Below are 25109 nucleotides of genomic sequence, written 5' to 3'. Positions count from 1 at the left end.
GGTATGCACCTGTAATCCCAGCTACTTGGGAGGCTGAGGCAGGAGAATCTCTTGAACCTGGGAGGTGGAGGTTGCAGTGAGCAGAGATCACACCACTGCACTCCAGCCTGGTGAAACTGTTTCCAAAAATAAAATAAATAGTCATAAAATTTAGTAAGGTTTCATAACCAGACTGCTTCATGAACACTTCTAAATTTCTTGTAGTACTTAAAGCAATCTAAATGATCATTATTGACGTGCTTTCAGAAAGACACTGCCTGTTGTCCCAGGTACTTGCCAGGCTGAGGCAGGAGGACCACTTCAGTCCAGGAGTTCGAGATTGTAGTGTGCTAAGACCATGCCTATAAATTGCCACTCCAGGCCGGGTGCAGTGGCTCACACTTGTAATCACAGCACTTTGGGAGGCCAAGGCAGGCGGGTCACCTGAGGTCAGGAGTTCAAGACCAGCCTGGCCAACATGGTGAAACTCTGTCTCTGCTAAAAATACAAAAATTAGCCAGGCATGGTGGCGCACACCTATAGTCCCAGCTACTTGGGAGGCTGAGGCAGGACAATCGTTTGAATCTGGGAAGTGGAGGTTGTGGTGAGCTGAGGTTGCGGCAAGCTGCGGTTGTGATGAGCTGAGATTGTACCACAGCACTCCAGCCTGGGCAACAGATCAAGACTCTGTCTCAAAAACAAATAAATAAATAAATGATTAGTCACTCCAGTCTGGGCAACATGGAGAGGACAGGAAAGGAAAGGAAGGAGGGCTGGGGAGGGGAGGGGAGTGGAGGGGAGAGGATCAGAGGGGGAAAGGGGAAGAGGAGGAAAGGAGGAAAGGAAGAATGAAATGAAGGGAGAAGGGAAAGGGGGAAGGAAAGGGAAAGGGAAAGGAAAAAGGAAGGGAAGGGGAAGATGGAAGGGAACGGGGGAAGGGATGGGAAGGCACTGCAAAACTCTAATCAGCTGAGCCGTATTCAAAGGACTTGCCCTACAATCGGAAAATCAGTAAATGAACTTACATCTATCTACATGTGTATGTTTTGGGTCAATATAAAATGTTTATCATAGCTCTTTCTAAGAAGCATGTTTAAATTAGGTAACTGCCTTCAATCTCGATCATGTTAGATAAGAGGGCTTCTAGTAGACAGTATCGCATTACCAAAGAGTGCACCATATACTTTAGTGTATGATAAAATAATTATGTTTCCTAATTATCTGAGGCTTCTTAGTTGGTCAACAGATGATAATGCCAGTGAGGCCAAGTTCTAAATTTCTTATGTTCTATGGCTTCATGCTATGCCTTGAAACTTGGTTCACTATAAACACAGAAAGAAAACTAAAGAATATGGATAAATGTATTAATAAATATTACAAAAACTCTTCAAGATTGTATATTCTTGAGAGAATATATAAGACAAGCTTAAAAGCATTTATACATCAGTTATGTAAAAAAAAAAAAGCTTAGAAAACCTACATAAAGTTATTAATAGAAGAGATTCAATTTTTCTTTATACTTTTTTACTGTTTTCCAAATATGCTCCAATTATACTGAAATGTTCTTTAAAAAAAAAAAAACTTTTAAATTATATATGGCCCGGCTGGGCACAGTAGCTCATACCTATAATTCCAGCACTTTGGAAGGTTGAGGCAGGTGGATCACCCGAAGTCAGGAGTTCGAGTCCAGCCTGGCCAACATATAGTGAAACCCCATCTCTACTAAAAATACAAAAATCAGCCAGGTGTGGTGGCGCATGCCTGTAATCCCAGCTACCCGGGAGAATGAGGCAAGAAAATTGCTTGAACCCACGCAGCGGAGGTTGCAGTGAGCTGAGATAGTGCCACTACACTCCAGCCTGGGCGACAGAGCGAGACTCCATCTCAAAATAAGTAAATAAATAAAAAATAAACTATATGGCCCAATCACCTGAGGTCAGGAGTTCAAGACCAGCCTGGCCCACATGGCAAAACCCCGTCTCTACTAAAAATACAAAAATCAGCCAGGCGTGGTGGCACATGCCTGTAATCCCAGCTACACAGGAGACTGAGGCAGGAGAATCGCTTGAAGCTGGAAGGTGGAAGTTGCAGTGAGCCGAGATCGCACCACTGCACTCCAATCTGAGTGACAGAGTGAGACTCTCTCAAAAAACAAAAAAAATTAACTAAATTAAATTATATGGCCCAATGGCATGGTGCTATTTTTAATTTTATATTTATTGATATCAGTTTGGTAAAATTTATTACTTTTTAAAAAGCTTTGAAAATAACTTTATAAAACTAAAATTAACCTTTTCCAGAGGTAATCTTTGAAGTACTAAAGAAAAGACTGCCATGCTGAAGATCCATCATTTCTCCCTTCAGTTTGTCCGATGCGACATCAACAAGGGCAAGTTCATCAGCCAAATCCTAAAACACATGAAAGTTCTGAATAAAATGTTCCTACTTAAGTTTTAGGAGAATAAGAAGAATTTTCACGTGGCTACTTGATAATTAAAGGACTCTCATATTTTAATAGGGAAAAATGATATAAAAACAGTTTTTCAATGAGCCTGGGTGACTGAAAGTCAAGGTAAGTAAACGTTAGGATGTAGCAGAAATTATTGTTTGACTCACATAATTGTCAGAACTTTTCAGAGTTGGGTTTTTTTAAATTTTTTCATTCAGATAACAATTTGAAACCAAGGAAAATAAAATTATTTCAAAGGCTTTTATTATATTTAGCCTTTATTTTTGTGTTTTTTGTTTTGTTTTGTTTGAGATGGAGTCTCTCACTCTGTCACCCAGGCTGGAGTACAGCGGCACAATCTCGGGCACTGCAACCTCCGTCTCCCAGGTTCAAGCGATTGTCGTGCTTCAGCCTCCTGAGTAGCTGGGATTACAGGTGACTGCCACCACGTCCGGCTAAGTTTTGTATTTTTAGTAGAGACAGGGTTTCACCATATTGGTCAGGCTGGTCTCAAACTCCTGACCTCAAATGATCTGCCCACCTCAGCCTCACAAAGTCCTGGGATTACAGGCCTGAGCCACTGTGCCTGGCCAGGATTTTATTATATTTAACCTTAAGCCTAATTTCTGAGTTGGCTGAAGCTGCTTTTAGTATGCATTGTTATGGCCCAAACAGGAAGGTAACCACCTCTGATGAACACTTATTGTTTTCATCTGTCTAGCGTCCCTTTTTCTGGTAACAGAATTCCTCTTTTCCATGGGAACCCATTCCATGTGTTTCAGTGCAGTACAACTAACATCGGTCTTCCAAGCTTGGGGTAGATGGGCATAAAACCAGACCTAGCCAATTGTTCCATCCTTTCCTTCTGGTCACAGAAATCAGTTCATAAGTGGACATATGGCCCAGGTATAAGAAACAAGCATGTCTATGAAGTTTGAAATGGAAGATGGAAGATTACATCTCACTTTTCTTTGGAATCATAAGCTCTAAGAATAACACACAAATCTAAGAACATTAGTAAGGACTGTAGAGTTGGAGAAAAAACAAGAATCTAAGAACAAACTGTACAGCCATCTTTACTATCACATAGAAAGACTCCAAGAATTAAGCCAACAGAGAAAATCTAAACCAAGATATGCAAAGACTATGTCTTGATATGTCTGAACTTCAGAATCCAGTAGTACCTGAAGCTAGTTTTGCCCTATTTCCAGTTACATGAACAATAGATTGTCTTTTTCTGCTTACCCTTATTTAAATTGGGTTTTTGTCACATGCAACAGAGTACAGAACTATATAGGAGTGTATTCATTCAGATTTCAGTGGCCAGATTCCAAAGGTGTAAGGGAAAGAGGTAAAAGTCCCTGGCCGGGCGCGGTGGCTCACACCTGTAATCCCAGCACTTTGGGAGGCCAAGGCGGGTGGATCACCTGAGGTAGGGTGTTCGAGATCAGCCTGGCCAACGTGGGGAAACCCCATCTCTACTAAAAATACAAATATCAGCCGGGCGTGGTCGCGGGCGCCTGTAATCCCAGCTATTTGGGAGGCTGAGTAACGAGAATCGCTTGAACCCGGGAGGCAGATGTTATAGTGAGCCGAGATCATGCCACTGCACTCCTACCTGGGCGACAAGAGCGAGACTCCATCTCAAAAAAAAAAAAAAAAAAAAAAAAAGTCCCTACTACGGACAGGTGCAGGGCCTCATGCCTGTAATCCCAGCACTTTGCGAGGCCAAGGTAGGTAGATCATAAGGTCAGGAGATTGAGACCATCCTGGCTAACATAGTGAAACCCCGTCTCTACTAAAAATAGAAAAAATTAGCCAGGCATGGTAGAGGGAGCCTATAATTCCAGCTACTTGGGAGGCTGAGGCAGCGAATTGCTTGAACCAGGGAGGCAGAAGTTGCAGTGAGCAGAGATTGTGCCACTGCACTCCAACCTGGCAACAGAGCAAGACTCCGTCTCAAAAAAAAAAAAAAAAAAAGATGGGAACAATAAACACTGGGGACCCCAAAAGCAGAGAGGGAGGAGGGCATAAGGGTTTTAAAAAATACCTATTGGCAGCCAGGTGTGGTGGCTCATGCCTGTAATCCCAGTACTTTGGGAGACCAAGGCAGATCACTTGAGGTCAGGAGTTCGAAACCAGCCTGGCCAACGTGGTGAAACCCCATCTCTACTATAAATACAAAAAATTAGCCAAGCCTGGTGGTGCAAACCTGTGGCCCCAGCTACTCAAGAGGCTGAGGCAGGAGAATCGCTTGAGCCTGGGAGGTGGAGGTTGCAGTGGGCCAAGATCCCACCACTGCACTCCAGCCTGGGCAACACACAAATCCTGTCTCAGAAAAAGAAAAAGAAAAGTCAGAAAAAGAAAGAAAGGAAAAGAAGAAGTTAAAAAAAAAAAAAAACAAAAACGGAAAAGAGAGAGAGGGAAAAGTCAGGGGACACAAAATTGCTTTCAAGGGATTAACCTGGCAACCCTGAATACATCGACATATACAAGCTTCTGAAGTGCTCACTTGATTTTGATTTTCAGCCACAGGATGGGCTTCTTACTCACCTTCAGTAAGATACTAATAGCACAAGCCATGCCTACGGCACCAGTTCCAACAATAGTAATTTTACACTGGGAGTTTTTATCATCCTCAATTAGCTTCTCAATTAGCTGCTCCTTGACAGTTGACATTTGGAGAACCTGATAGGCATAATGCAATTTCATTGGATTAACCACACTGAACATCTAAAGAACTACCTCTTAAGTTTGCAGAATGTTAGAGCCCGGGATAGGGGGAAGCCAAGGAAATAATTTCCCGGTCAAACGGTGCGGGGAGGGTAAAGCAAGGCCCAGTTTACCAGGCAATGGGAGGGCTTGGGCACGAGCCGGCTTTTGGATTTCTCCCTGCCCCCAGCCACCACTTTCACCCCAGCATCACACGCTCACAAATGCTTTGCTTGGCGCTATCAGTACAGATGACCCAAAAGGGCAAAGCACCACCTTTGAAGGAAGGCACAGAAGTAACAACAGAAAAATACACCAACGACAGTTGAGGCTCGAACCCAGGCGACGGTTACCCTCCCTGGGTCTTGAGACACGCACGTTCCTACGTGCGGCTCTTGTGCGTCAGCACGCAAGCTCCGCCCCCCCGCCGACCCAGGCGCAGGCATACGGATGTCTTCCCTGCCCTGGAGAGCTGAGTGGGTGGCAGAGGTTCAGACCACCGAAATGTTGGTGCGAAGAATTCTTTTTTTTTTTTTTTGAGACGAGTCTGCTCTGTCACCCAGGCTGGAGTGCAGGCCGATCTCAGTCACTGCAAGCTCCACCTCCCGGGTTCACGCTTACCTCCTGCCTCAGCCTCCCGGAGTAGCTGGGACTACAGGCGCCCGCCACCTCGCCCGGCTAAGTTTTGCATTTTTAGTAGAGACGGGGTTTCACTCACAGCAGCTAGGGATGGTCTCTGACTCCCTGACCTCGGATCCCGCCTCGCCTCCCAAAGTGCTGGGATTACAGGTTTGAGCCATCACACCAAGGCCGGTGCGCGAATTCTAGACTGGCTCCAAAGCGAGCGTAAGATCGGGATTTCCATGCATTATTTGCAGGATTTTAAAAAATTATTAACTTCTGTAACTTCAGGACTGAGTGCTGAAATAGAATTTCTCTTGAGAGAACAGAGGGTAGTAATGAAATGCAAAGATGCTGGCGATCCTTTCACTCAGCAAGAACAGCACATTTGAATCATGGTCGGCTGCCAGACTCACACCTGTAATCCCAGCACTTTTGGGAGGCGGACGCAGGTGGGATCACCTGAGGTCATGAGCGCCTGGCACTGCAGCCTGGCCAACATGGCAAAACTCTGTCTCTACTAAAAATATAAAATTAGCCGGGCACGGGTGGCACATGCCTGTAGTCCCAGCTACTCGGGAGGCTGAGGCAGGAGAATCGCTTGAACCCAGGAGGCAGAGGTTGCAGTGAGCCAAGATCGCACCACTGCACTCCAGACTGGGCAACGAGAGAAACTCCATATATGTATCTCTCTCTCTCACAGAAGGGGACATAACCTCCTCCATCTTTTGTCGAGTATTGCATTTGAACCTTTTTCAAAATCCAAAATATAATTTGTTTTTCTTATAATAGCCTGTAGTGTTGCTATTGTTGTTGTTTTTGAGTCAGAGTCTTACTCCGTCGCCCAGGCTGGAGTACAGAGGCGCGATCTCAGTTCATTGCAACCTCCGCCATCTAGGTTCAAGCAATTCTTCTGCCTCAGCCTCCCGAGTAGCTGGGACTACAGGCATGCACCACCACGTCCAGCTAATTTTTGTATTTTTAGTAGAGATGGGGTTTCACCGTGTTGGTCAGGATGGTCTCCAACTCTTGACCTTGTGATCCACCCTCCCAAAGTGCTGGGATTAAAGGTGTGAACCACTGTGCCCAGTCAGTATTTGTTTTGAATATGGTTCAGATTATACAATAACTCTGCTTTAAACCCTTCAGTGGCTTTCCATTACACGTAGAGTAACCCACTTTTACCACAACCTAGATCTTCAAGATTTGGCCTCCTACCCCCACCTCCGATATCATGTCAGGACACTCAATACACTCCCTTCCAACTAGGCTTTGGGCAGTGTTTTTGGATCAGGACTTTTTGCTGTTCTTTAAACCAAGAAAGCTCTTTCCCTAGCCCTTCTCAAGGTTAATTCCTCATTTTCAGCTTTGCACATACATGCTCTGGCTTTCCTTGACAAATATCAACTACTATCATTTCCTGTATATCTCACTCATGGCACTTTTCTCACCCAACAACTAGCCTGAAGCTAGAGGCCACCTATAGCGGACAGGAGCAGCAACCACTTGGTCCTGTACCTCCACAGCAACCTCATTTATTCCCAGACTGAGGGGGAGATTGCTGGCCTGGATGGAATGGAAATTTAAGCTCTACACCTGCCTCAGGCCCCTGGCGGCCAAGGAAGGTATCAGCTTGGTAGTGGCCAAATTGATGCTAGGTGACTAGAACTGGCTCTTCATCCATGCCTGCCCAAATACTCCAAACTTACTTAACATTTCGCTTACTTGATTGCAGTAACTTTAGGAGAACCAAAATTTGTCTTTATTTATTCTTGTACATTGCAACATTTACCAAAGTATAGTAGGTACTCACTAAAGAATTTTGAGACCAGACATGGTGGCTCACACCTGCAAAGCCAGCACAGCACTTTGGGAGGCCGAGGCACAAGGAGCACTTCAGCCCAGGAGTTCAATACCAGCCTGGGCAACATAGGGAGACCCCCATCTCTTCTCTAAAAAATAAAAATATTTTTTTTTTTTTTTTGAGACAGAGTCTCGCACACTCACCCAGGCTGGAATGCAGTGGCGTGATCTCGGTTTACTGCAAGCTCCACCTCTGGGTTCATGCCATTCTCCTGCCTCAGCCTCCCAGGTAGCTGGGACTATGGGCGCCCACCACCACGCCTAGCTAATTTTTTCTATTTTTGGTAGAGGCGGGGTTTCACCGTGTTATCCAGGATGGTCTCGATCTCCTGACCTTGTGATCTGCCTGCCTCGGCCTCCCAAAGTGCTGGGATTACAGGCATGAGCCACTGCACCCAGCCAAAATAAAAAAAAAAATTAAAGAATTTTTAAAGAACATGGCTTTGAAGTACTGAGTTTTATTTTGGCAACATGGTCTTTAGTGGGGGGAAAAAAAAGGAAGTAGAACCATGTTCTGAGTGTCACATTTGCTTCTACACTAACTGGCAACTTCTGTGAGATGGGGATAAAGCCTGCTTAATTTAGTTCCCAAGGTTACTAAGGAAAAAAAAAAAAATCAAGGCTCCTTGCAGAGTTGGCCTACTTCATGCCTGGGGCAGGAAAGTACAAAGTGAACCTAGAACATTTATTTTGCCCATAAGCAAGGAAGTTTTACAAGACTGCATTTGAAAATTCATGAAAGATTAATAGAATCAATTTCACTGAAGCATTATTTTTCAGTCATGTTGGTATTGGCTAATTTATTGTATCAAATAATAGAAAATTAATGTAAATTTAAAAAATTTTAAAGACTAAAGGTGACTCAGTTTACAAAAGGCTACAGGATTAATTACAGGCTTCTTTTTGTGCTAATCAAAAAAATTTTTTTTTTTTTTGAGACAGGGTCTCACTCTGTCACCCAGGCTGGAGTACAGTGGCGGGATCTTGGCTCACTGCAATCTCTGCCTCCTGGGCTCAAAGGATCCTCCCACCTCAGCCTCCTGTGCAGCTAGGACTACAGGTGCCCGCCACCACGCCTGGCTAATTTTTGTTGTTGTTGTTGACAGGCTTTTGCCATGTTGCCCAGACTGGTCTCGAACTCCTGGGTTCAAGCAATCCACCCACCTTGGCCTCCTAAAGTGCTGGGATTACAAGGCACAGCACCCAGCCTATATTCTAAGATTAGATACTGGTGATGGTTGCCAACTATATGAATACACTAAAAATCCATAGTATGATACACTTTATAGCTGTGTCCAACCCTTTGAATGTGAGGACTCTTTAGGTGTTGGCGGTATCAAGATTATGAACTTTTTTTTTAACTCATCAGCTACCATTAGTGTTAATGTATTTCTTTAATTTTTATTGAGACGGAGTCTTGCTCTGTTGCCCAGGCCCGAGAGCAGTGGTGCCATCTTGGCTCACTGCAATCTCTGCCTCCCGGGTTCAAGCGATCCTCTCACCTCAGCCTCTTGTGCTTCAGCTTCCCAAGTAGTTGGGATTACAAGTACAGGCCACCATGCCTGGCTAATTTTTCTATTTTTAGTGGAGATGGGGTATCATCATCTTGGCCATGCTGGTCTTGAACTCCTGGTGTCAAGTGATCCACCTCGGCCTCCCCAAGCGCTGGGATTATAGGTGAGCCATCACACCTGGCACGTGTTAGTGTATTTAATGTGTGGCTCAAGACAATTCTTCCAATGTGGCTCAGGGAAAGCAAAAAGTTGGACAACCATGCTTTAAGATAATTCCTTCTCTTAACTAGTTCTCAGGAAACAATCTTTGGAAAAAGATCTTGGAGTTGGGAATGACAATAATGTTGTTCAGTTAACCTTTACAAATATGGTTTTCAGGCCTGTATAAGGGTCACAGTTATATTTTCAGAAAAATGTACAGAAAACATTCATAGACAACCACAAAGGGTACTTTTTTTTTTTTTTTAAACAGATGTGGTTTTGCTGTGTTGGCCAGGCTGGTCCCTCACTCCTGGCCTCAAGTGATCAGCCCACCTGGGCTTCCCAAAGTGCTGGGATTATAGGCATGAGCCATCGCACCTGGCCTTAAAATTGTTTTTAATTGTTACCGGCTTCCAGAGGGCAAAAGATCTCAAAAATCTGTGTTCCCTATAGTGACAAACTACCATTGCCTCTATTCAGTTGGCAAATAAATTTTACATTCACATATAGAATGTTACTTTCCAATTATGATTAGCATTATCAAATATATAATACTTTGGGACTTATTATAATGGAAGTGGTACCAGTACAACTCAGTTGACTATTACCTCCTCTGCTAAAAGTCAATAATATCCCTTTTAGAAAAAATTGTTGCAGGGTTGCCCAAGAATAGCATAACATTTCCAAATTAATATAATAACTAGTAGCTTTATGACTATATCTTAATATAATGAATTAACCAAAGTAGTCACTGTTCAAGGTTTATTGGGGTTTTTAGTTGGTATAACACTTGGATAGTTGGTTGTATTGTTTATATGTAGATCTTTTTATGTTATATGGTAATGTACATTACTGATATATATAGTTCACAAAATAAGCTCCTTTGGAACAATTATGCACAAGACATACGATATTGGATTTATACACTGGATCCCAGGATGTGACTGACTGGGAAAAAATGTTGGACTAGGCATGTTCAGTGAAGGAGCCAGGAAATTATATAACACACAGTAAACATCCACCTGGCTCAAGGGGCAAATGCAGCATGTACAGAATTGGCAGTGGTGCGTCAGAACTATTTCACACTAACCAGTTTAGGACTACACAAGATTAATACCATCTAGCATCAGGATATAGCTGTGGATTTCACAAACCATTCCTATTTCTAACTTCAGGAGTTAATGCTTTTCCCAGTCCATCTTAAAATATTACTGTTTTAATCACAGATCAGATAAAAAGGACAACATGCACAACCTCCAACTAGAATCCTGTTGTAGCCTAGACAGTGAAATGCTATGACATCAGAAGACTTTAAAATTGCAGCTCTTTTTGGATCCCCCAAAGTGTATCTGCACTCTTCTTCAAACGGGCCTCTTCCTCAGGAGTCAGAGTCACCTTCACAAGGTCTGAGATTCCATTCTGTCCCAAAATGCAAGGAACACTGAGGAAGACATCATCCTTTATTCCATAGAGACCCTGAAGATGAAATGAAAAAAAAAAAAATCTTACATTTTGTCTATGCATTCTACGGTTTCTCAAGACTTACAGCCTCTATCATTTTAAAGCTTTTTTTTTTTTTTGAGGCAGAGTCTCGCTCTGTCACCCAGGCTGGAGTGCAGTGGCACAATCTCAGCTCACCGCAACCTCCACCTCCAGGGTTCAAGTGATTCTCCTGCTTCAGCCTTCTGGGACTACAGGCGTGCGCCACCACACTTGGCTAATTTTTGTATTTTTAGTAGAGACGGGGTTTCACCATGTTGGCCAGGCTGGTCTCAAACTCTTGACCTCAGTTGATCCACCTCTTGGCCTCCCAAAGTGCTGGGATTGCAGGCATAAGCCAGAGCCTAGCCGCTTTTTTTTTTTTTGGATGGAGTTACGCTCTTGTTGCCCAGGCTGGAGGGCAGTGGTGCGATCTCAGCTCACTGCAACCTCTGCCTCCTGGGTTCAAGTGATTCTCCTGCCTCTGCCTCCCAAGTAGCTGGGATTACAGGCTTGTGCAACCACGCCCAGCTAATTTTGTATTTTTAGTAGAGACAGGTTTTCACCATGTTGGTCAGGCTGGTCTTGAACTACTGACCTCAGGTGATCCACCCCTTGGCCTCCCAAAGTGATTACAGGCATCAGCTGCTGCACCCGGCCCTTTTTTTTTTTTTTAAAAATAGAGACAAGGTCTCACTATACTGCCTAGGGTGGTCTCAAACACCTGGGCTCAAGCAATTCTCCTGCCCTTGGCCTTCCAAAAGTGCTGGCATTACAGCTGTGAGTCACTGTGTGTGGCCTAATTATGAAGATTTTAAAATACAACTTGAGGCAGGGTGCAGTGGCTCACGCCTGTAATCCCAGCATTTTGGGAAGCCAAGGCGGGTGGATCACGAGGTCAGGAGTTCGAGACCAGCCTGGCCAATATGGTGAAACTCCGTCTTTACTAAAAATACAAAAATTGATTGGCCACTACTCTCCAGCCTGGGCGATAGAAGAAGACTGTCTCAAAAAAATAAAAAACTTTGATAGGGAGAAATTCCTTTCCAGGTTTTCAGTTATGACTTACTGAATAATATAAAATAAAGTCATTAAAAATAGTAACAGAATGCTAACTTGAATATAATTTCTATTTTCCCCAATGGAAAAATATTTCTTTTACAGTCTTCCACCTACCTCAGCATAATTGAATGAGACTTCTTTGTAGTCAAATTATCAAGTATCTATGTGTTGAACAGGCCTAGTGGACATTAATCCTAAAGCTCAACCATTTCTTTCAAAAAAGGAAAGCTGTGGGTCCATTAATTTATTTCACTTTAGTCAGTAATGGAAGACTTGTATTAATCTTTCTCAGAAGAATCTTTGTAAAAGGCCAGGAAAAAGCATTCAAATACAGTGTATCACTACACAGACCTACCTTAATCATGGTGGAAACTGGGTGCACTCGCCTAAGATTCTTCATTATACTCTCTGCCAAATCTGCAACAGAGAGTCCAATAGCCCAGGATGTGTAGCCTTTGAGTTTGATCACCTCATAAGCACTGGAGGGTAGAAAACCATAGGTCAGGGCAGAAAAAGCAGGGTGGGAGAAAGAAAGAAAAACAAAGTTTTCATTAACACATGTTTTACAGTAAATAATGCCAAAATGTTGCATTATACCAAGAATAACTCTTGCACATGTACGCTAGGGATGTTCATTAACAGTACTGTTAGTAACAGCAAAAACATGACAATCTTTCCAATGTCCTCCAACAGAAGAATGGATAAATCATGGTATACTGATACAATGGGATATTACACAGGTATCAAAAAATAAACTATGGCTACTTGTACAAAAAAATGGGATAATTCTTAAAAATATAATATTGAATTTTAAAAAGAAATCCAAGACAACATAGCATTCTTAACTCAAGATTATGTCAAGTGGGAGCGTGAGGGGGACAGAGGAATAGCTGGGGGAAAGAACGCAGAATCCACTTACTTCCAAACACCAGCGGAATACTAAATTCTGATTCAACAATGTTATTTGACAGATATCATCAGTGTTTCTTTCTTGAGCTGGGTGGTGGGTTCACAGGTTTGTTTTTTTTTTTTTTTTTTTTTTTTTTGAGACGGAGTCTCGCTCTGTCACCCAGGCTGGAGTGCAGTGGCGCGATCTTGGCTCACTGCAAGCTCCGCCTCCCGGGTTCACGCCATTCTCTGCCTCAGCCTCCCGAGTAGCTGGGACTACAGGCGCCCGCCACCACGCCCAGCTAATTTTTTGCATTTTTAGTAGAGACGGGGTTTCACCGTGTTGGCCAGGATGGTCTCGATCTCCTGACCTCGTGATCTGCCCGCCTCGGCCTCCCAAAGTGCTGGGATTACAGGCGTGAGCCACTGCGCCCAGCGGGTTCACAGGTTTTATTTAATTAAACAAATACAAACAAGAGGGCCTTGCTTGACCAATCATGAGAATATGTCATGAACTAAAGATTATGATTCGTTTCTTAATTCTATAGACCTGAGGTCCACACAGGACCACAAAGGTAAATAATGCCACCAAGTTGAAAGCTTCCCTATTTCAATAATTTTTTTTTCTTTTGAGACAGGCTCTCACTCTGTCACCCAGGCTAGCAGGCTGGAGTGCAGTGGCAGGATCTCGCTTCACTGCAGTCTTGACCTCCCAGGCTCAGGCGATCCTCCTGCCTCAGCCCCTTGAGTAGCTAAGACCACAGGTGTTCACCACCACGCCTGGCTAACTGTTGTATTTATTGCAGAGACAGGGTTTTACCCTGTTGCCCAGGCCGGTCTTGAACTCCTGAGCTCAAGTGATCCTAGGGCCCTGGGGCCTGGGCCTTGCAAGGTGAGGCCCATTCTTTTTTTTTTTAAAGAATGTTTTTATAGTATGATCTTAACAAAGCTTAAGAAAACAAGTTTTCTCAGCCAGGTAAGGTGGCTCATGTGTGTAATCCCTGCACTTTGGGAGGCTAGGGCGGGCAGATCACCCGAGGTCAGAAATTTGAGACCAGCCTGGCCAACATGGTGAAACCCCGTCTCTACTAAAAATACAAAAATTAGCTGGGCATAGTGGTGAACGCCTGTAGTCCCAACTACTTGGGAGGCTGAGGCAGGAGAATCACTTGAACCCACTGCATAGGTTGCAGTGAGCAGAGATGGTACCACTTTACTCAAGCCTGGGCAAGAGTGAGATGCTGTCTCAAAAAAAAAAAAAAGGTATGGTGGTTCACACTTGTAATCCCAGCACTTTGGGAGGCTGAGGCAAGCAGATCACGAGGTCAGGAGATCAAGACCATCCTAGCTAACATGGTGAAACCCCATCTCTACTAAAAATACAAAAAATTAGCCGGGTGTGGTGGCACATGCCTGTAGTCCCAGCTACTCAGGAGGCTGAGGCAGGAGAATCACCTGAACCTGGGAGGTGGAGGTCGCAGTGAGCCAAGATTGCACCACTGCACTCCAGCCTGTGCGAAAGAGCGAGATTTTGTCTCAGAAAAAAAAAAAAAAAACCCTCAAGTTTTCTAACAAAAAGTTCTCAAATGCAAATGCTATTACAATTTTAAACTTTTAAATAAAAACAGTAAATGTTCATATTCTGTGTTGCCAAATTAAAAGATTACCTCTCAACCACCTGCTTGTGAACCTCTTTCCATTGTTCCTTATCTTTATCAGTCCCTAAATCTGGGTGCAGAGTCTTCAGGGAGACACCAGCAACATTCATTCCACTCCATACAGGCACTAAAAGAAACAGTACAGACTACATCTATTTTCATGTACCAACAGATTAGTAATTATGATTCATTTTTCTAACTCTTATCTTCGGAGGAAGAATACTCAATTTTGGTAGATGGTCAAGACTACTAAAGTAGTCATTACTCATTTTTAGATTAGATTTTCATTTACTTAAGTTATATAAAACTAAGAATTTTCACCGTATTCTAACCTGTTTCTCTGGCCAATTGAAATGTTTAACCCACGTATATTTGAAATATAAAGATAGTATGAGAACATAAGGGGGGTTTTCTTAGCATACAGAACCAAATCATAACATTTTTCAACTGTGATAGTAATATAACTTTTGTGGACTCCATTTGGATTTGCTGACATTTTCAGGGCCAGGCAGTACAAGCCAAGTATAAACAGCTGTGATATTAAATGACTGAAGTCATCCTAAGAACTATAGTCTTAAGATATCCACGGTAAGAAGAGAAATTTCATTCCCCATCCCCCTCGCCATAAAATGCCATATAAAATGGCAACAATCTTAACAATTCTTAACATATAATTATATAAAATACTAGTTTTCAGGAAACCATTCTATCCTACTGAATGGATATTTGATTAGGCTCTAATTGAATAATACAATGCTCATCGACTTTTTATATAATCTTTTCGAAAACAAAAAGAAAATAACTTATGCTTACCACTGGAATCTCCATGTTCCCCAAGGACCCACCCATGACAGCTTAATGGGTGAACTCCCAGTCTTTCCCCCATCAGGTAACGGAATCTGGCTGAATCCAGATTGCAACCACTTCCAATAACACGGTTTTTGGGAAAACCACTTATCTTCCAAGCCACATAGGTCAAGATATCCACTATGAAAAAGGAGAAAATAAAAGTCACCCATTATCCCTCCCCATACACAAAAAGATATCCTTACTATGAAGAAAATAGTTAAGCAGATACTAGGTGATTGTTAGATAATGATAGGCTACTCCAGATATATGGCTTTGTATGGATCTTGATATTGATCATGGCTAACCCATAATTTTGTTAATATTTTTTAAGCCTCTATACTATGTATATCAAGTCCATTAGTATTCAAAAAGTATAATTTTGGCTGGGCATGAGAGCTCACACCTGTAATCCCCACACTTTGGGAGGCTGAGGTGGGAGGACTGCCTGAGGCCAGCAGTTCAAGACCAGCTTGGGCAACATAGCAAAACCCCATCTCTACAAAAAAACCTTAAAAAGCTAGCCAGGCATATTGGTGCACACCTGCAGTCCTAGCTACTTAAGAGGCTGAGGAAGGAGGATCACTTGAGCCTAGTAGGTCAAAGCTGCCATGATCATCCCATTGCCCTCCAGCTTGGGTGGCAGAGTGAGACATGGTCTCAAAAAAAAGTATAGTAACAGTTTTATGAAAATAAACTGTGTATCAACTAAGAGACAATTATGGGCCCGAGCACGGTGGCTCATACCTGTAATCCTAATACTTTGGGAGGCCGAGGCAGATGGATCACCTGAGCTCAGGAATTTGAGACCAGCCTGGGCAACATGGTGAAACCCCATCTCTACTAAAACTATAAAAATTAGCCGAGCATGGTGGCACATGCCTGTAATCCCAGCTACTTGGGAGGCTGAAGCAGGAGAATTGCTTGAACCCAGGAGGCAGAGGTTGCAGTGAGCCAAGATCAAACCACTGTACTCCAGCCTGGGCTACAAAGTGAGACTGTCTCAAAAAAAAAAAAAAAAAAAAAAAAAGAGAATAGCAGTTATTCACAAACTTATCCCTTATCCAAGATCTTGGGCAGGTAATATTAAGCTCCAACTACATTTAAAGGCATTGTATTCTCTTTAATGTTTTAAAATTAATTATTAAAAAAAAAACAAAAAGCACAAATCTCCTTAGAAGGGAAGTGAAACATGAAAAATAAATGAACCAATAAACATGCGTGGCTGGGCACAGTGGCTCATGCCTGTAATTCTAGCACTTTGGAAGGCCGAGACAGGTGGACTGCTTGAGGCCAGGAGTTCAAAACCAGCCTGGCCAACACTGTGAAACCCTGTCTCTACTAAAAATATAAAAAATTAGCCACGCGTGGTGGCAGGCGCGTGTAATCCCAGCTACTTGAGAGGCTGAGGCAAGAGAATCACTTGACCCCAGGAGGCAGAGGTTGCAGTGAGCCGAGATTGCACCGCTGCACTCCAACCTGGGCTACAAGAGCGAAACTCCGTCTCAAAATATATATTTTTAAAATAATATTTTAAAATATTAAAATATATATATACACACATATCATATACTATCAGTTTTACTACAGCTTGTCAATTTTTACGCAGTTAAAAGGCTCACCTGGATTTGAAACAATAAGCAACTTGCAGTTCGGGCTGTATTTTACAACATTAGGAACGATGAATTTAAAGATGTTCACGTTACGCTGGACCAAATTAAGACGGCTTTCTCCCTCTTGTTGACGTGCCCCAGCCGTGATAATGACCAGCTTGGAGTTTGCAGTTACACTATAGTCTAGAGAAAAGGGAAATGACCAGATTAAGGCCTTTAGAATAAATTTTACCTAAGCAGCAAAAATTTGTTCCATAAGTGCCCCACAGACCTTTGTTGTTTTTAGAGTTTTATCATTATGATTTCTTAAATGGAGGAAGAGCATGTCAATATCTTTCCTGTATTCTAGTTTTAGTCAAGTTGTAACGTTATGTAACTGTAATTAGGGGGAGGTGGAGGGAATCAAGTTTATTATTTGATTCTCCTATTAATTTTTTACATATCCTCAAAATTTTTGTTACCTAAGCTCAACGTTCACACTTTTCCATACTCCTGTTTTTACTTAACTCGTGTCCTATCAGTCCAGGAACAGGCAATTTGTGTGTGTGTGGTGTGTGTGTGTGTGTGTCTGTGTGTGTGTGGTGTGTGTGTGTGTGGTGGTGGTGGTGCTGGTGGTGGTAGGGGGACTTGTTTCTAAGCAGAGACAGTTTTACACTTAACAAGCATATTTTGCTTCTAGATACCCTATGGCACAAGAAAGTTAAGCCAGCAATGAAGGGAGTTGCCCATTAGCGAGGTGGCCAGTGATTTTCAGGTACAAAAGTAGACACTATTTGGGCTCACATTCAGGTTTCTTGACTGGTGCTGTTAAGTGTGAAAGGGTCAAGTCAAGAATACTGGCTGAACAGGCTCATTTATTTACCCTATTCTCAACTTTGTGTTGCGCCTGTGAAAGGATGTGGGGGCAAGAAAGTAACACAATGTGGTTAAATACAGACCTAAGGTTTAAGCTTTACTCATTACATTCTAATTCAGGTGGTTTCCATAGCATGGACAAATTGGATTTCTATTTTAAACCATTTACTGGAAATTGAAACTTTGATATTCACAGTCACCCAAGTGAAATTTTTCCCAGGCTCTTGTACCCTGCATTTAAAACAAAATCTTCAAAGAGCTAGGATTTCAAGCCTGATAAAGCATTTAAGTCTAAGTCTGGGCACAGTGGTTCACACCTGCAATCCCAGTACTTTGGAAGGCTAATGAGGGAGGATCACTTGAACCCAGTGGTTCAAGACAGGCCTAGGCAACACAGTGAGTCCCCATTTCTACAAAAAGTAAAAAAATTAGCTGGGCATGGTAGCATGCCCTATAGTCCCAGCTTCTTTGTGAGGGGGAGGGGGTAATGAAGTGGAAGGAGGATTGCTTGAGCCCAGGGTTCGAGGCTGCAGTGAGCCGTAATTGTGCAACTGCACTCTACCCTAAGCAACAAAGAGAGACCATCTGAAAAAAGAATTTAAGTCGCATGGATTATAATATAAACTTGTTGAAATCAACCTTTCCCAGAGACAATCTTTGGTGTTCTAAGGAAAAGGCTGCCATGTTGGAGATCCATCATCTCTCCCTTCAATTTGTCTTCGATGACATCAACAAGAGCAAGTTCATCTGCCAAGTCCTAAAAGACATAAAATATTTAGTTAAATGGAAAATCGCCACGTCTAGATTTTAAGAGGAGCATGAAAAAATTTCTGTATTTCTGGCGTAGGAGAGTTCTGTTACTTTATTAGTACAGTATCAAGATATACTTCAAAGTAGAGGGCACCCCATTTCAAAAGCTGACTTACAGATTACTCCATACGTAGATAGCATTGACCCTCTCTCCAGCCCTGTCTCCCCACTGAAGCAAGCTCTATAGGAGTTCCATCACTGTAGATGTGGAAGCAGAACACTGGATTGGCAGTTGCTAGAATAACTTTCAATTATATAAAACTGCTCTATCTACTCTCTCAAATTCCATCCTACACACCAATGTTAGGTTGTTATTCATTTAACTAGGTGATATTGACCAGTATCAAGACTTGAAATCAGTAAATATTCTGGCTGGGCATAGTGACTCACATCTGTAATCCCAACACTTTGGGAGGCCAAGGCGGGCGGATCACTTGAGGTCAGGAGTTCAAGACCAGCCTGGCCAGGCCAGGCGCGGTGGCTCATGCCTGTAATCCCATCACTTTGGGAGGCCAAGGCGGGCAGATCACGAGGTCAGTAGATTAAGACCATCTTGGCTAACACGGTGAAACCCCCGTCTCTACTAAAAATACAAATTAGCCAGGCGTGGTGGCGGGCGGGTGAGACAGGAGAAAGGCATGAACCCAGTCAGCAGAGCCTGCAATGAGTCAAGTTCATGCCACTGAACTCCAGGCTGGGCGACAGGGTGAGACTCCATCTCAGAAAAAAAAAAAAAAAAAAAAAGACCAGCCTGGTGAAGGTGGTGATATGGTGAAGGCCTATCTCTCTATCTCTACTAAAAATACAAAAATTAGCTGAGTGTGTTGGTGGGCACCTGCAGTCCCAGCTACCTGGGAGGCTAAGACAGGAGAATTGCTTGAACCCAGGAGATGAAGTGAGCCAAGATCGTGCCACTGCACTCCAGCCAGGGCAACAAAGCAAGATTCCGTCTCAAAAAATAAGTTAAAAAGTCTGATTTCCACCCATCTTTCAGAGATGGAATCTGAACTATTCCCTGGTCGATTCCATATATGAACCAATACTAACAGTTATGGATAAAAAGATTTGCGCAGTGTATAATATTGGCAAAAAATATCCTTATAGTTGCAACTCTAAAAGTTAATAGGTGCATTTCAGGCCAGGAGCACCAATAACAGCTTTAATACAAATGGATGTGGTCTATCATTACCAAAAATGTTATTCGAGCTGCAGATCTACCCCTAAATCATCTACAATATAATGAGTGGCAGTTACTTTTCTTACCCACACCTGAGCCAGAGGCCATCGCAGAGAAAATCCATAGGCGGTTTGTAGGTGTGAGGAAAACAGCATCAATTTCTCATCAAGTGGGTAAGGAATAAAAGTTTGTGTATTATGTGGCCTTTCCTAAGAACATATGTAGAGTCACCCGTGTTGTTACAAGGCCTTTTCATAGCTCATTTCTGCCTTTAGTCCCTTCTCACTTGAATCCATTTCTATTCAGAACCCAGAATTCATTTGTATTAGAAACCCCACATCTGAACTTCAGATTTTTTATTTTTTTTTGAAATGGAGTCTCACTGTCGCCCAGACTGGAGTACAGTAGTGCTGTCTTGGCTCACTGCAACCTCCACCTCCCGTGTTCAAGCAATTCTCCTGCCTCAGCCTCCCAAGTAGCTGGGACTATAGGCGTGTGCCAGCACACCCGGCTAATTTTTGTATTTTTAGTAGAGATGGGCTTTCATCATGTTAGTCAGGATGGTCTCCATCTCCTGACCTCGTGATCTGCCCACCTCGGCCTCCTCCTAAAGTGCTGGGATTACAGGCATAAGCCACTGCACCCGGCCTCAGACATTTTCATGTTGTAAGCTGCCTCAATTTCTTTTAAATATAAATCAGGTTTCAATAGTGTAATAAGGAGTGCTTTACTCACAATTTCTCTTTTTTCTAATTAAATTTTAGTTCCATAATTGATAACAAAATTGCTACCTAAGGCACAGGGGCAATGAGGTTTGGGTAGAACTTAAGATTTCCCATATAATTTTACCATATGTGTCATTTTCAATTCAAAAATCACTTTAAAAGAATTTTGGCTCATTTAAAGTCATGGACCCTTCCTTTTCATTGGTAGTCAATCCATGCATGTTAATACAGAATAATGAATTTTAGGAACTGGGTCTCCAGCCTGATGACCTTTGATTGTTTTTAATTTCAGATACACTTTTGGTGTATCATCATATTTCCAAACTTTGTTTCACAGAAAGTTACCTGAATGAGTGCATAAATCTAAATATTGTTATATGAAACGTAATAATACAATTCTAGGGGTGGGAGTGGGGGCAGAGGACGGGGTCAAGGTATGGGCTTCCAGTGTGGTAGATTCTCACTTACCTTCATTAAGATACTGATGGCACAGGCCATGCCAACAGCACCAACCCCAACAACTGTAATCTTATTCTGGGGAGTCTGTTCTTCCTTTAGAAGATTATGAATCAGCTGATCCTTGAGAGTTGCCATATTGGACTTGGAACCAAAAGGAATCTATAGGGGGAAAAACACTTAGTGTCACTACATCCTCTTTAATGTTTGTTAACCAAGAGATTTTTTTAAAAGCTATTTTGCTTCCTTCGGGGGTATTTGCCACTATAAAATCACAAGAGATGACTAAAAAGGGAGGGGAAAAAAACCTAATGGTTGCCAAAAGAGAGTTGAAAGGCCTAATGACAGGGTCGGTGAAGAGTGAAGGCCCATACCTTAGCGTGGAAAAGGAATATCGACGTTTGGGTGTAAGTATAGCCTCCTGAGGGCTCACCCATCGCGGTTTATTAACCCCAAGTGGGGCTGGCCTTTCCTCGGACAAGATCACTTTGAGCCACTCCTGCTCCTACAGCAAGGACACAGCCAGGCTTCAAGTAAAAACCAGAGGTATGTGCAGAAAATTCACTAACTGCCACAAAGCTCGAGCCCAAGGCACTGAAGCGTGCGGTTATCAGCGCGCATGCGCGCTTTGTGGTTCTCCTCGCTCGGAAAGGTGGGCGGAAATCAGACTAATAGCTGCGGCTTCAGACCGCCCTGCTTTTACGCCCCGCCCAAATCCGGAAGATGGGCGGGCCCAGGAAACTTGTGTACGTGCGCATGCGCATTACAGAGCGCAGGGGCGAAGCCGATCACCCTAGCGGCCTCCGGCCATTGGGAAGCGGGCAACGCGCCAGACGGCAGAAGCCTGAGAAGCCCCGCCCGCAAGCAGAGGCAATCTGGAGCTATCCAGCTCAGTGGGTGAGACGGAGGGAGCTGGGATTCAGACTTCAGACCTAATGAATGCCCCGAAGCAGACGCGAGCAACGTGAAGCCTAGCTGGCAGCCTCCCAGGCCTGGCGCGCAGTCAGCGCCAGACTTTAAATCTCAATACTAGAAACCAGGGCCTGTTAACCAACCCAGAGGGAGGCGCACGGTGTGGCTTCTACCGTGATCCTTGTTGCAAAGGCCTGTCAGGCCCAGTATGAAGAAATTGTTTGAGTACAGGGAGTGTAGAAATAGCTGCAGAGGACCTGAGGCCTGCAGCCCTAGAGTTAATAGCTACTTGATGGAACCCTCGAATTCTTTCCACCGTGTTAATCCAACCCTGCACTGCATTCGCTGGAAGGAAGATCACAGGCTGCATCCCCAAAGTATCACGTCTAGTTTTGACACCACTCCAAAGGGCAAAAACCCGAGAGGACCTCTAGGCAGGCAGCCCAGAGCCACCACGCTGGAGTCGGGTCTCTCCTTACAAATCACTGCTATTTCTAGACAGCCTTGTAAGGTTTCTAGCCTGGCAGGGGGAAGGGAGTTCCTGCGGACACCTGCTAGCTTCACTAACGGCCCCGGGATCCAATGCTACCTTCAATATAGGGGCGGAGGTGGGAGGGCATGGGGTGAGGGAAGGGTGCGTCTAGCGGCGAGAGACAGGCAAAAACGAGTTCTACTCCTCACCTCTGCCGCCTACTCACTGGGAACTTAGAGATCCCTGACTGTCTCCTAGCTTTAGGTCTCCCCATTTGTTAAAGAGTTGGTACCGGCGGATCCTACTCAACTGAACGTCGTGAGGTGCGGGAGGGCTGGCATGCTGCCTGCTTCATCTTTGCATGCGCCGTGCTTAACGCAGCCCGAGATACACCAGTAGCTCCTTAATAAATGCGCAAAGTGCTCCCTATAATCTGCAGGCAGCAGCTGCCCTCACGGAGCCCACCTCTCGAGCGTCCCAAGAGAAAAATGCAAGCCGCGTGGTACTCAGCCGCTTTCCGGCTTCCAAGAACCCGCCCCGGACAAGCTGAGGCTTTTTTGGCTCTATGGGCTCCGGGAACTGGACCTCGAGTTTTACACTGCCGGCCGATTTCGAGCCCAGCCGCATGCCCCACCCTTAAGGCCTATCATCTCGTTGTTCCGCATCCACCCTGGCTTTCAACCCCTGGTTGGGTGTGGCCACCTCCTCGGTTCCCCAGCACGGCCAGAAGCCATGGTTCCCGCTTAGAGCAAAAGCAGAGCGCGGCGAGCTCCGAACACACGCGTGGTGTGCGCCACCGCCGAGGTCTCGGGGCTGCGCTTCTTGGAAGCAGCTCCTACACCTCCCGGGTGTAGGAACCCCTTCGCGAGCAGCGGAGGCCAGCAGAGCCAGAGGCAGTTCGCTCTACGCGCCCATCCCTCCGGCGCAGTGCGCGCAGGGCCCTACCGTACCGGGAATGCACGTCAGGCGGTCGTCCGGGACACGCGGCAATGAGATCCCGAATCGGCGGCAGCGGCTGCAGCACTCTGAGCTGAGCGCGGGGGGGGCCTTAAGTGGAACAGCTATGCTGACGTCAGCGGGGGGGCCGGCGGACGTGCGGGAACCCACGTGTGGGTCGGGCTGGGGGTGGATGCAGAGCCAGGCGGGGCACTGGAGAGGCCCAGGCGGCGCGCGCAGCCAGACAGCCGACCCGCAGACTGCTCCACGTGCACTGGAACTTATAAGTAAGGTGCTGCCCTCCAGCCACAGAAGCCTGGGTCGGAGCCATGACGGAGTCAGGACGACCTTCAGTTTCCTCATCCATGAGACCTGGGGAGGTTACTCTCAGGAAGGCTTGGATCTGTTTATTCTTCATCCCTGTTTCTCAGTGTCCAGAACAGCTTCTGGCATGTAATAGGCACTCCACAAATACTTGTTGAACGAAAGGAAGAAAATGCCTAGCAGTCAGTCGGTCTGTTCTTGCCTAAGTCGAGTGACCGCCAAAACTTGACGCTGCTTTTCCCTCTGCTGCTAAGCCTACCAGCTCCTCACTCACAGTGAAGCCTTGGCCTCTCAGGCCTTGCAGGGTGACTCAGTTCAAATTTACATCTTAGTCTGCACTTCCTACTGCCCACCCCACTGGCATCTCATCTCAAGTCTCAGCCATATCCAAGAACTGTCGGTGGTGTGTTTTTTTGGTTTTGGTTTTTTTGTTTGTTTGTTTGCCTTGGTATATTTCGAGACAGAGTCTCACTGTCACCCAGGCTGGAGGGCAGTGGCGTGATCATGGTTCCCTGCAGCTTGACATTCCGGCTCAAGCAATCCTCCCACCTCGACTTCCCGAAGTGACTGGAACTACAAGCACGCTCACTTGCCCTGCGATTTTTTTTTTTTTTGAGACGGATTTGCTCTGTCGCCCAGGCTGGAGTGCAGTGGGGTGATCTCAGCTCACTGCAACCTCCGCCTCCCGGGTTCAAGCGATTCTCCTGCCTCAGCCTCCTGAGTAGCTGGGATTACAGCCACGCGCCACCACGCCCGGCTGATTTCTGTAATTTTTAGTAGACACGGGGTTTCACAATGTTGGTCAGGCTGATCTCAAACTCCTGGCCTCATGTGATCTGCCCACCTTGGCCTCCCAAAGTGCTGAGATTACAGGCTTCAGCCACCGTGCCCAGCTCAATTGTTCGTTTTCTTATCATACTTACCTCTGGGCCTGTATTATTGCTGATTCCATTGCCTAGCCCGCCCTCCTTCATCTCTAATTTGTACCAGTACTTTCCCACTGTGGGGTATATTATGAAATATATTTGGTAAGCCCTTGAGTATGCCAAAATTTCCTGAATTTTCTGATAGGAGTGTCTTTTGTTATTTATTAAGAGCCTCTTTCCCTGACTTAATGTTAATGAATTAGGAGTCTTAGATCGCCTCAGAAAGGGGCCAGTCATGGGAAAGACCACATGATTAGGGAATTAGAGGGCTGGAACTTTCAGCCCAACTCACTAACCTCTAGGAAAGGGGTGGAGGCTGGCAATTAAACTCTATAAAACTCTTGAAAAAGATTTGATGAGCTTCCGAGTTGCTTAACTCTGGAAGTGTTCAGAGGATGAAGTACCTAGAGGGGGCATATCTTGGCCTTTGCATCTCTTCTATCCAGCTATTCGTCTGTATCTTGAGATTGGTGTTTGAAGGGGGAAGCAGCCTTGTGGGATGGCACTCTTAACCTGTGGAATCTGACACTATCTGCGGGTGGACAGTATCAGGATGGAATTGAATTCTAGGACACCCAGTTGGTGTCTCCTGGAGAACTGCTTGGTGTCGGGAAGTGGGTGAGGTGGAAAC

General features: G+C 44.6%; 2 protein-coding genes across 5 annotated transcripts in view; both read right to left on the bottom strand.

The window, feature by feature from the left end:
* LDHC (lactate dehydrogenase C) overlaps nucleotides 1–5553 on the bottom strand; it is a 46455-nt gene extending 40902 nt beyond the window's left edge. The window contains exons 1-3 of one of the 3 annotated variants that reach the window (XM_009186456.4): nucleotides 5417–5553; nucleotides 4982–5116; nucleotides 2271–2388 (exon numbers count right to left, since the gene is read on the bottom strand). In XM_009186456.4, the coding sequence (XP_009184720.1) occupies nucleotides 2271–2388; nucleotides 4982–5107 (244 nt within the window). In that variant the 5' untranslated portion in view covers nucleotides 5108–5116; nucleotides 5417–5553. The other 2 variants (XM_009186455.3, XM_009186457.3) reach the window with 2 other exon arrangements.
* A 4534-nt stretch (nucleotides 5554–10087) lies between these two features.
* Nucleotides 10088–23490, bottom strand: LDHA (lactate dehydrogenase A). 2 transcript variants are annotated; one of them, XM_031653363.1, is made up of 8 exons: nucleotides 23243–23490; nucleotides 20921–21070; nucleotides 18380–18497; nucleotides 16895–17068; nucleotides 15240–15413; nucleotides 14436–14553; nucleotides 12236–12359; nucleotides 10088–10815 (listed from the first exon to the last, which is right to left on the bottom strand). In XM_031653363.1, exons 2-8 carry the CDS (start codon nucleotides 21044–21046, stop codon nucleotides 10651–10653), a joined length of 999 nt encoding a protein of 332 aa, XP_031509223.1. In that variant the 5' UTR covers nucleotides 21047–21070; nucleotides 23243–23490; the 3' UTR covers nucleotides 10088–10650. The 2 variants fall into 2 exon arrangements, with proteins under 2 accessions (XP_031509223.1, XP_031509222.1); XM_031653362.1 differs by lacking the exon at nucleotides 23243–23490 and adding an exon at nucleotides 21283–21617.
* Nucleotides 23491–25109: the final 1619 nt, after the last annotated feature.

This window comes from Papio anubis, chromosome 12 (assembly GCF_008728515.1).
Source record: "Papio anubis isolate 15944 chromosome 12, Panubis1.0, whole genome shotgun sequence".
Lineage (NCBI taxonomy): Eukaryota > Metazoa > Chordata > Mammalia > Primates > Cercopithecidae > Papio > Papio anubis.
The sequence above is the reverse complement of the archived record's forward strand: the minus strand, read 5'-3'. Positions and strand labels throughout refer to the sequence as shown.

Coding starts and splice junctions, on each gene's coding strand:
- LDHA (XM_031653362.1), bottom strand. CDS start 21,345: ATGGGTGAGCCCTCAGGAGGCTATACTTACACCCAAACGTCGATATTC. Junction 21,071..21,282: donor TATTCCTTTTCCACGCTAAG/GTATGGGCCTTC, acceptor TTCCCCCTATAG/ATTCCTTTTGGTTCCAAGTC. Junction 18,498..20,920: donor CCATCAGTATCTTAATGAAG/GTAAGTGAGAAT, acceptor TATGTCTTTTAG/GACTTGGCAGATGAACTTGC.